We start from the raw sequence: 11,229 nt of genomic DNA, 5'->3' as shown, positions 1-11,229 counted from the left end.
AAGACCTGGCTTGACAAAGCCCTGGTTGGGATGATTTAGTCAGGATAGGTCTTACTTTGAGAAGGGGGTTGGACTAGATGACTTCCTGAGGTCCCGTCCAACCCTCATCTTCTAGCAGACTTTCCTAGAAGTCCGTTTTCCTTACAATTCACTTGCAGCAGGCTTCCCCCTGCACCCTCCTCCCCTGCAATTCCCAGCTATATTTGCTTGGTTTGTTTCTTCGTTGTAGCTTCCCTTCAAATGGAAAATTGCGACCCATTTCAGCCATGGCACTCCAGCCTGTTTTGTTCTGCTTATAGACACTAGGCAGTGACAGATGTGACTCTCTGAAGCAATAGCTATCTAGTCAGTCTCCTATAGCTGTCTACACTGCTGTGTCTGAGTCCCTTCACCACAGTATTTGAGTGCTTGGTGCCATCTGCCAAGATACTGCACAGGTTTCCAGAGATACCAACGTTTTGTGGAACCTGCAGTCTGCCCAGATAGGAAATATCTCCCAGAGACCAAGAGAGATGGCGTTTCCCCTCCCCAGCCTCCGTTCTGCACTCAGCTATTGTTCCAGTACCCAGCAAAGGGAGACCATGAAAACAATGTTGACATGTTAAGGAGTGAATGTTGTTTGTTTATATCACATCTTTCCCTGAGGTAGATACACCTCATGGCGGCCCCAGAACAGGGAAATCAAACGTCCATCACAGAATTCGTCCTCCTGGGATTCAGGACCCTGCTTGAACTGCAAATCCTTCTCTTCCTGCTGTTTCTAGTGATCTACATCGCAACCATGGCTGGGAACATCCTCATCATGGTGCTAGTTGTCACTGTTCAGCATCTTCACACCCCCATGTACTTCTTCCTGGGGAACTTGTCCTGCTTGGAGACCTGCTACGCCTCTACCATCCTGCCCAGGATGCTGGCTAGTCTCCTGACTGGGGACAGAACCATCTCAGTCAGTGGGTGCATCACACAATTTTATTTCTTTGGTTCTCTGGCAGGTACAGAATGCCTGCTCCTATCGGTGATGTCTTACGATCGGTATTTAGCCATAGTCAAACCACTTCACTATGCAGCCCGTATGAATGGCAGATCTTGTCTCCAGCTCGCAGCTGGCTCTTGGGTAGGTGGCTTCCTAGGTAGTAGCGTATCAACGTTGTCGATATCACAGTTAACATTCTGTGGCCCCAATGCTATTGACCATTTCTTTTGTGATTTTATCCCCCTTGTAAAACTCTCTTGCAATGATCCTCAGCTGATGGAAATATTGTCCTTATTACTCTCTTTGATTATATCACTGGTCCCATTCCTACTGACCCTGGTGTCCTATATCTGCATCATCGCCACCATCCTGAGAATCCCTTCCACCACCGGGAGGCGAAAAGCCTTTTCCACCTGCTCCTCCCACCTCATCGTGGTGTCCATTTATTATGGAACTCTGCTAATAACCTACATGTTCCCCACAGCCGACATGCTGAGAGACTTCAAGAAAGTTCTCTCTGTTGTCTACACGGTCCTGACTCCCCTGGTCAATCCCCTCATCTACACCCTGAGAAACAAAGAGGTCAAGGAGGCCCTGAGGAAAGCTTGCAGGAAATGCATTTTAGGACAATGGTAGCCGACCAGGTGCCTTAGCTTGAAATAAAATAGCTATGCCAGAGGCTGGCTTAGGGCCTGAACCAAAGCTTCGCTGTCATGTTCTTAGAGTCACAGCTGGGGAGGAAGTGGAGACGGACAGACTATTGGAACCTGTGACCTGTTCTTGTTAGGGCCTTTATCAGATGCCACATCTGGGTGTTACTGGGCTGGTGGGAGATTTAAACTAGTGGCTGCTCAGAATTCAGCCAATGACGGGGGATTGTGCTCAGTGATATGGTGCACGAAAAACAGACTGAACTGAGAAGCTAAGCATCCCTTTCTTTTAGGGTGAGAGATTTATACACACACACACATAAATCTATGATGCCTACAATACACAAATATATGGCTGCAACGTCAGCCTGGGACTCCAGCGTTAGGACTTTGTATTTCTTTCTTATAGTATATTTCATCCCTGGGCTTCTTTCCAAAGCGACAGGAATTAAAAGGAAACTCTCTAAGCTGTGCCATGGGACCCAGCACAGGCCTATGATTGGCCCATTCTCAACAATGATGTAGGGCAAGTTTCTCAAGATATTTGTGTGCCCAATGGGATTTTTCAAAAGCATCGGGGCACCTTGCCCCCCAGGAGGGCCCGCAGGCGAGTTAGGCAGGGGAACGTCTCCCTTCCCCAGGTCCTAGCATTGCTCTGGTGCCTCAGCTGTCTGGTGTGAGGCTGCGGAGGTCATGGCTAGAGGCAGAAACATAGGGGCCTGTGGCCCTTTTGCTGCAAAAACTTAGGTGCCTACATGGTCGCAGGCAGCTGAGAAGGGTTTTGTGAATCCTGGGGGGCCAGATTCTGGGGTTCAGGTGCCTAAAGTGGAAGCTTTGTGACTCAAGGATGAGAATGTGGGACTAGGGCTGGTGTTACAGCTGGGGAAACTAAGGCACAACTAGGTGATGTTACCTTCCCAGAGTCACTCACTGGGCGACTCGCTGGGACAGGCATGGAAACCAAGCGTCCAGAGTCCTAGTCCTGTGCCCTGTCTGCTCCTCCATGTCCACTTATAATAGACAATGGCACCTAAGGGGGCTAGGTGCCCAACTCCCAATCACTGGCTGTAGGATTTGGGTGCCTAACATCATCTCTTACGGGAAAACCCAGCCTGTACATTTATAGCCAAACCAGTATCCTGAGAATTCCCCCACACCCAGGGGATGTTTTCCACCAGCTCCTTCTCATGTTTTACCATTTTCTAGGAGACGCCAATAACTCTGTGTCTGTTACCAAAAGCCTAGATCAATAAAAACTAAAGGAAGTTAAACATCGTCTCTTTCTGTCGTCTTTGTTGTCAGATCTCCCATTGTCTGTCCCCTTTGTGTCTGGTGTGAGAAATCAATATGTAAAGGTTTGTCTACATGTAGAAGTTGCACCACTTTAGCTATCCTGGCAATTTGCAATAAAGAGCTGGAAGGAGCTAGAGTAAAAAGCAAGCTCAGGAGGCTGAATTGAAATTTCAGGGAGTGAGTGAGGAAAAACCCTTCGACTGGGTGAATTGCTCCAGCCCGGAAGAGCTGTGGGTAGCCTGCTATGACAGGAAGGATTCTGACCAGATGGCAGTTTGGGGTGTTTGCAGCTGCAGCTAAGACTTCTGGGTTTAGTTCTGAGCTTGAAGTTAATGTATGCACTGGAGAAAGCCTGTGTGGAGTTTATTGGGGAACAAGGAAGGGAAACAGAGGTCCATAGTGAGCGGATGCAATTATAGTGATGTGAAGGCGCTTATATCGATATAGTTCATTCACATACAGGAATGGCAGTTAACCAGACCAATGCTAGAGACCTCCACATTGGGAAACTGTGGCCGCACTAGAGGTTGTACTGACATAACAAAGTCACACCACTAAGCAGAATAGTGATACTGGTGCAAAATCTGGGTGGAGACCTCGCCCAACAAGTGAGCCCCTGTGAAAAACGTCAGGACATACCTGGCTTTGAAATGAACTCCAATAATCCAAGGAAAGGGGCTTTTGCATTAACATGGAGTGCTGATATTCTCCCAGATCAAATAGGGCCAACTGATGGAAAGAGAGGCTGGTGTGAATAACCCCAGCTGGACGCTTGGGTGCGTCTACGCTGCCGCCGGGGGTATGGTGGATAATGGAGGGTGAAGTCTGGTAGAGGTGTGATTAGGCTGTAGAATGGGCACTATGGGGAAAACAAGGTTAATGTGGCCAGGATTTTGTATGTATCTTCTAACAATCTCTGGATAGCAGCTGACCACAGGAATGACAAATGGACAGTAATAAATATTAAACCACAATTTCAGTAACAAAAAAATAAGTGATTAGTAGTTGATAAACTTGGAATTAAAAATGAAAGCCACAGTGTGGCGATTCAGGTCTATCCTGGGGTTATAGCCCATTTTCAGTTTGTATCTGTCTTCTTCAAAGACATAAGCAATGGGATTTCATCCCTATCTGCAATATGTTTGCCAGAGATCAATTAAAAAAAACAAACTCCCCCCCCCCCCCCCCGTTCTTTTAAAAATGCAATTATAGGAGACCCAAATATTCAATATTGGGCATTATGAAAACAAAGCTTTGGTGACACAAAATTATCCCCACGGGTGATAAAGGACTGAGACCTCATTACATGGCTAGAGAACAAATTATGCTACCAGAGGACTGGGACTAACAATCTTCTAGTTTGTTTTGCATTCAGAACTAAGTGGATATTTGTATTCTTCCGTAAAAGCTGGAACGAACCTTTCCTTCAGGTGAAGAAGGGACAGTAGGTCACAAACTTCGTGCTGAAAAAGCCCAGGTTTTGAATCAAGTTACAGAACCTGCTGTAATACACAGAAATGAAATGATCATATTCACTGTGGCCAGACAGGATCCTGAACTGCTTAGTGTGAATATCTAACCAACCCTGTAGAGGAGAGTAATCAAGAAGTTCTGATGATTATCATACAGTCCAACAGACCAACGCGGGGGCCTCTAGTTCTGGTACAAGATTATCCCGTTCCTATAATTGCCGGGCACTGAAGATCCCTGGAACGTTCCCTGGATATGTGAAGAAACCATTTGCCCTTTGTAACCTCAGCTTGCTAGCAATTCAGTGGGAGCTGGGTGCTACTTGCATACATTACCCCACTTTGAAAATCCCCGCCAAAATGTGTAAAGCACCCTGTTGCACCTGCATTTTATCAGAGCAACAAAGTTCATTTGCTCTTTTCAGGAATGTCTGACCTTGATCTAAGGGTCACATTTTGAAAAGCACGAGCAAAGTTCAGAAGCGATTTAGGCACCAAAGCCCCATTGACTTTCAGTGAGACAAGGTGCTTCACTTTAGTAACTGAAGATTGTACACTAAGAGTGGCATCCTCTTCCCTGCGGTATTGAGAGAGCTGGTAAGATGATGTGGGTAACACAGAGCTGATATTTGCTGTTGCTACACTTCCTTCTAGGGGTTCGCACACTGACTATTAGTGTCAAAGAAGGCTAAAGGCATTAGATCATAGAAGATTAAGATTCGAGTTGGAAGGGAACTCAGGAGGTATCTAGTCCAACCCCCTGCTCAAAGCAGGAACAACCTCAGCTAAATCATCCCAGCCAGGGCTTTATCAAGCTGCAGCTTAAAAACTTCTAAAGATGGAGATTCCACCACCTCCCTAGGTAACCCATTCCAGTGCTTCACCACCCTCCTAATGAAAAACCTTTTCCTAATGTCCAACCAAGAGCTCCCCCACTGCAACTTGAGATCGTTGCTCCTTGTTCTGTCATCTGCCACCACTGAGAACAGCCTAGTTTTAAAGGTAGTTTTAAAGGTTGTTATCAAATCTCCCCTCATTCTTCTCTTCTGCAGACTAAACAAGCCTAGTTCCTTCAGCCTCTCCTCATAAGTCTTGTGCTCCAGCCCCCTAATCATTTTTGTTGCCCTCCGCTGGACTCTCTCCAACTTGCCCACATCCTTTTTATAGCGGGAGGCCCAAAACTGGACACAATACTCCAAATGCAGCTTCACCAATGCTGAATAGAGGGGAATAATGCCTAGGGCATCTCAGACCCCAATTCTCCCCACACAGCCTAGCCACCAGCCTGAACGGTGGAACTGCTGCCTGGCAAGGTGCCTAGAAGCTGGGTATCGCCCTGCTTACGTCCCTTTGTGGATCAAGGGATACAGGATGTGAGTGAGAAGTTTACATCTTGGCAAAGAAGCAGCTGGAGGTTCCTGTCCCTCCAAACTGTCTGTCTCCTGAACCTCAGCTGGGGAGGATTTACACAGAAAAAGAGCTGTAAGTAATGGGAACAGAGGGCCCCATCTCTCGCCCTTCACCTCTATAAACACCATCAATACCACCCTGCTATGAACACTGAGGCTGAAAGTCATCCAGCACATAAGACTGCTAACGCATGTCGTGAGAGAGACCTTTGCTTTGAAATCACTGAGCTTGTCAAGTTAGGTATTAGTTTGTGTTTTACCTTTTATTTCTTTCTAACCAATTCTGACATTTATGCCTCATTACTTCAAATCTCTTTTGTTAATAAGCTTAGTTTATTTAAATCAATGTGCGTTTGGATGGAAGGGTTGGGGAATTCCTTTTGAGATAAGATCTGTGCATATCATATCTTCTGCATAAGATCTGGGCCAAAAGAAAGTTGATGAGGTTCAACAAGGACAAGTGCAGAGTCCTGCACTTAGGACAGAATCCCATGCACAGCTACAGACTGGGGACCGACTGGCTAGGCAGCAGTTCTGCAGAAAAGGACCTGGGGGTTACAGTGGACAAAAAACTGCATATGAGTCAGTGTGCCCTTGTTGCCAAGAAGGCTAATAGCATATTGGGCTGCATTAGTAGGAGCATTGCCAGCAGATCGTGGGAAGTGATTATTCCCCTCTATTCGGCATTGGTGAGGCCGCATTTGGAGAATTGTGTCCAGTTTTGGTCCCCCCACTCCAGAAAGGAAGTGGACAAATTGGAGAGAGTCCAGCACAGAGCAACAAAAGTGATTAGGGGGCTGGAGCACGACTTATGTGGAGAAGCTGAGGGACCTGGGTTTTTTTAGTCTGCAGAAGAGAAGAATGAGGGGGGATTTGATAGCAGCCTTCAACTATCTGAAGGGGGGTTCCAGGGAGGATGGAGCTAGGCTGTTCTCAGTGCTGGTAGATGACAGAACTAGGAGCAATGGTCTCAAGTTGCAGTGGGGGAGGTTTAGGTTGGATATTAGGAAAAAAATTCCCTAGGAGGGTGATGAAGCACTGGAATGGGTTACATAAGATGTGGAGATTCCACCTCATCCCTAGGTTTTTAAGACGTGGCTTGACAAAGCCCTGGTTGGGATGATTTAGTTGGGGTTGGTCCTGCTGTGAGCAGCGGCATGGACTAGATACCTCCTGAGGTCTCTTCCAACCCTCATTTTCTATGACACTTATTTTCTATTATGAAATGACAGAGTTTATATGGGCTTCTTCTGACCAGCCCCTTCTGGCCAACACAAGACAAATTTCTGGGGGAAGTCTGGGGCCTGGAGGCTGCTGGTGTTACCCTGCCATGTAATTCATGAGTGGCTGGTTATGGCATTATTACAGTATCGCTCGGAGTGATTTACACAGCCTCCAGAACGCGCTAGCAGACCGGGAGCAGCAGCTCTCACAGCAAAGCTGTGTAAAGAGGCACCCCAGGTTGGTGAACTGAGGGAACACAGCTGTCCATCAGTCCAGTTTGTACCCTGGGTGAACCCTGCTTGCTGCACCACTGACATTGGTAGAGCTATACCAGCAAGTCTTCCTACTGTAGAAATGGCTTTTACCAGGAAAAAAAGTGTTTCTGCTGGTATAGCTTATCTGGGTGGGTTCCCAGAATGAAGTAAGCAACAGTAGAAAGAGCACTTTTCCAGTTAGTATACCCATATCTATACTAGGGATTTTTCTGGGGTAGAAGAGTCATAAAAAAACCTATCCAATCTTACTAGACTGGTAAAAATTCCTGTCTCCACCTGACCAAAGATACCCAGTAGCCCTGGTATAATACAGTTGTACCAGCAGCTGGTAATGAAAGGAGAAAGGGCCATTTCACTCTAGGACCATCCCTAGCTGAGAGGGGAAAAGGAAAAGTCTGTTATACTGTGTAATGACTGCTAGATGAGAGTGGAAGATACGACCTATGAAAAGAGGCAGCTGTACTCTACATTTGCTGCCATTTCATGAATGAGGGTGTCTCTGTGGTGTTATTGGCACAAGCTGAGAGCAATGCAAGAGAAAAGGGCACCTACAGAACCGTGTCCCCTGGATAGGAACAAGGGGAGGCAGCAGCTGTGGGCTGTGGCTACTAGGATGGCAGCACAGTGTAAGGGAGACACCTGGGGAGCCTTGGGGAAAATAGATACTGAGCAAGATGCCAGAAGCCAGCAGGGAGAGCTGGGAGGATTCTGCAGAGGGTATTAAAAAGAGAAAAGGATCACCTGCACTTAGGCTTGGAAGAATTAGATTTTTATCAGTATGTGTTGATTTCACCCAACACACACTGATGACTAAAATATTTCCAGTGACAATCATTGAAATTTAGAGGTCGGCAAAGAAAGAGAAATGCTGCTTGAGAACTTCCTTGGATGTAAGGATATTTACTGGGTATGGTGTGACCCGTAATGTTGACAATTTGTGTTTTAAGTTACTCAGCTTTGAAGTTTTGAAGCTCAACGTCTGTCATTAAATAATGAATACATAATCTTTATTATAAGCCCTCATTTCTGTTTCTCTCTCAGATTTTGCAGTCTCTTCACTTGCACCTGGCGCATTCTGTAGATGTAGGACTGACAGCAGAGGCCTACAACACACAAATGGCCAGGCAGGGAGGTAAGATCCGGTTCTCTCCTGCCTGAAAATAACATCTCAGGGGTATAGACCCATAAGGTTCGAAAGGATGCCAGGCCACCTAGTCTAACCCCCTGCCAAGAGGCAGGATTGGATGGTTTAGACCCAACCAAGTCAGGTGCTTTCCAGCCTCTTTTATGAACACCTCCAGGTAAGGAGCTTCCACGGTGTCCCAAGGGCAGTCTGATCCACTCTTCTTACCCTCAGGAAGTTTTTCCTGAGGTACGGAACCTCCTGGCGACCTGGCTTAACCCCACAACGACATTTTCAGTATAGGTACGCAACCCCTTAAATGTTATCTGTCCACACATTTCATAATGATAACGATGACCAGATCTTCCAAAGCTTTGCGCATTCAAGGGTTATAAATGCAGATGACCAAAAATGGAGTGAGAAATAAGGGCTACACAGCGGCCGAGCATTAAACAGTAAACCAGCTCTGCTCATTACCATTTTGCCTTCAGAACAGACTGAGGTTTCTGAATCATCGTAACATCCAGACATTTACTAACAATTTCTCAGGACCTTCTTGACGTCTTTGTTTCTCAAGCTATAGATGATGGGATTGGCCAGAGAAGTCAGAATGATGTAGCAGGCGGACAACTCTTCGTTTAGGTCTCTCACCATCTGTTTTTTTGGTAGCAGATACACCATGACCAGGGTCCCATAGAAAATGGTCACCACACAGGTGGGAAGAGCAGATGGAAAAGGCCTTTCCCCTCCCAGCGGTGGAAGGGATTGGCAGGATGGTGGTGATGATACAAACATCGGATGCCAGTGTCAGTGCAAAGGGGGGCAGCATAAATAAAGCTACCAGGAAGGTAACTGCAAGCTCCATCTGCTACGTGTCACTGCAGTAGAGATTTATTATTTGCATCGCTGCACAGAACAAGTTCTCAATTTCATTGGGAGCACAGACAGTGAAGTGTATCATAAGAAATGCTATTATGAGACGAGTCAAAAACCCACATACCCAAGAACCACTTGCTAGCTGGAGACATGAGCTGCCTTTCATAAGGGCTGCATAGTGCATTGGTTTGCATATTGCTACATACCAATCATCAGACATTGCTGCTAGGAGACAACACTCTGTGGCTCCCAAGAAACCAAACAAATAATATTGCGTGAGGCAGCCCCGGACAGAAGTGGCTCTGTCCCCCATCAGCAGACTGGCGAGCATCCTGGGCAGGATGGTGGAGGTGTAGCAGATGTCCAAGCAGGACAAGTTCCCCAGGAAGAAGTACATAGGAGTGTGAAGGTGCCGATCAGCCACAAGAAGGATGAGAATATTCTCAGTCAGACACAATGTAGACCACTAGAAACAGCAGGAAAAGAAAGTACTGCAGATCAGGGAGATCCCCAAATCCCAGGAGGATGAATTCCGTGATGGACGTTTCATTTTTCCTATCTGGACCTGCCATGAGATGTATCTGGGGGAACGACATGAACTGTACGCTACAATGAGAATCAAATTCCACAAATGTCAATCACTCGATTAAAGTTTAATATTCAAATGCTCCCTGTCCTGGAGATCCCAGCCCAAATGGTGGGTTGAGAACACAGGCGGGGGTGGTGGGATCCGCACAGGGGAGGTTGATGACAAGGACCAGGCTGTAGGGTTATTCTCACCCTGCTTTCCTAGCCCCATGCAGTATCCATGCTCATCATGGCTGACTATGAGTTGCCATTATGAATGACAGCGGGTAGCCATTGGGATGGGGAGGGAGAGAGACAGTGATTTTATAGCCTCCCTAGGATGTGGGAGGTCCACGCCGAAGTCAGACGCCAGAGCCGGAAGGGGCCCAACAGCTGAATATTAGTTTGTTTTGGACTTGAAAAGCCTCCCTGGTCTCCAGCGGAACCAAACACCCCTGGAAGGGGGTTTTTTCCAATCCAAAACCGGAACTCAAAACTTTTTTCAGGCAGGCATGTGTCTGATTTCCTGTGTGCTGTACCAGGCAGTTCAGTTGTTATGTTGCTGTGGGACTATCATCGTGACGCTGTGGGGATCACACAGACCAGGAAGGAGTCTCTCCCTCCCACCCTCCCTGTAACTTTGGGTGCCTTAAAGCTTCGCAGCAATGGTGCAGAGCACTAACCCCTGTAACGAGGCTGGGAGAATAAGGGTCTTGCCCTGGTTTCCAGCCGTCTAGTTACTCCTTGCAGGGTTCATCTTGCAAGTGACCACCCCAAACCCAGAGATTAAAAGGCACCTTCCCCCTTCTTGACAGCTACACTTCTCAGTTTGCACAACAGCGAGCTGCTGGGGTAAAAACAAACATGTTTCTTCAGCAGAAAGACTGTGGATTCAGAGAGGAAATAGCAAGGGACGCAAATGCATACAAGCAACAGGAAACAAAACATCAAGCTTTATACTCGCACATTAGATCAAAATCCCTCTTCTAATGGGAGTTTTCCAGCATATCACCTAAACGTAGGGGGATGCAGCATTTCCCAGATAGCACCCACTCATCGGCTGTCCCTCAGTTACTGGACAGATTTCACTTCAAACCCCTTCCCTTTTAAACAGGATTGGCAGGTTGAGATCCCTTCCCTTTCTCTCAGGCTACTGAGATTCGTGGTTATTTTAGAGCAGGGGAAATTCTGTCTCTACTTGATCACCAGGATGTGTCACAGTGTCTTCCCTTTAACTGTAACAGTCCAGCATTTCTGGGGCTATACAGCGCTAGGGGCTTGGAGCTAGTCTCACCTGCTGGTGGTGAGAAGCACGGCCCTACCAGGCTGGCCACTGCGAGGTGGAGCTGACATTGTAATAAACCATGTTG

The 11,229-nt window shown here is 47.0% G+C and overlaps 1 protein-coding gene across 1 annotated transcript; it reads left to right on the top strand.

The window, feature by feature from the left end:
• Positions 1 to 655: 655 nt before the first annotated feature.
• On the top strand, positions 656 to 1,609 carry LOC137141654 (olfactory receptor 11A1-like). Its single transcript, XM_067530666.1, has one exon. It carries the CDS (start codon positions 659 to 661, stop codon positions 1,607 to 1,609), a length of 951 nt encoding a protein of 316 aa, XP_067386767.1. The 5' UTR covers positions 656 to 658.
• Positions 1,610 to 11,229: the final 9,620 nt, after the last annotated feature.

The sequence above is a fragment of the Emydura macquarii genome, unplaced genomic scaffold (assembly GCF_026122565.2).
Source record: "Emydura macquarii macquarii isolate MOO-44397 ecotype Brisbane River unplaced genomic scaffold, CSIRO-AGI_Emac_v2 contig_3109, whole genome shotgun sequence".
Classification (NCBI taxonomy): Eukaryota; Metazoa; Chordata; order Testudines; family Chelidae; genus Emydura; species Emydura macquarii.
The sequence above is the reverse complement of the archived record's forward strand: the minus strand, read 5'-3'. Positions and strand labels throughout refer to the sequence as shown.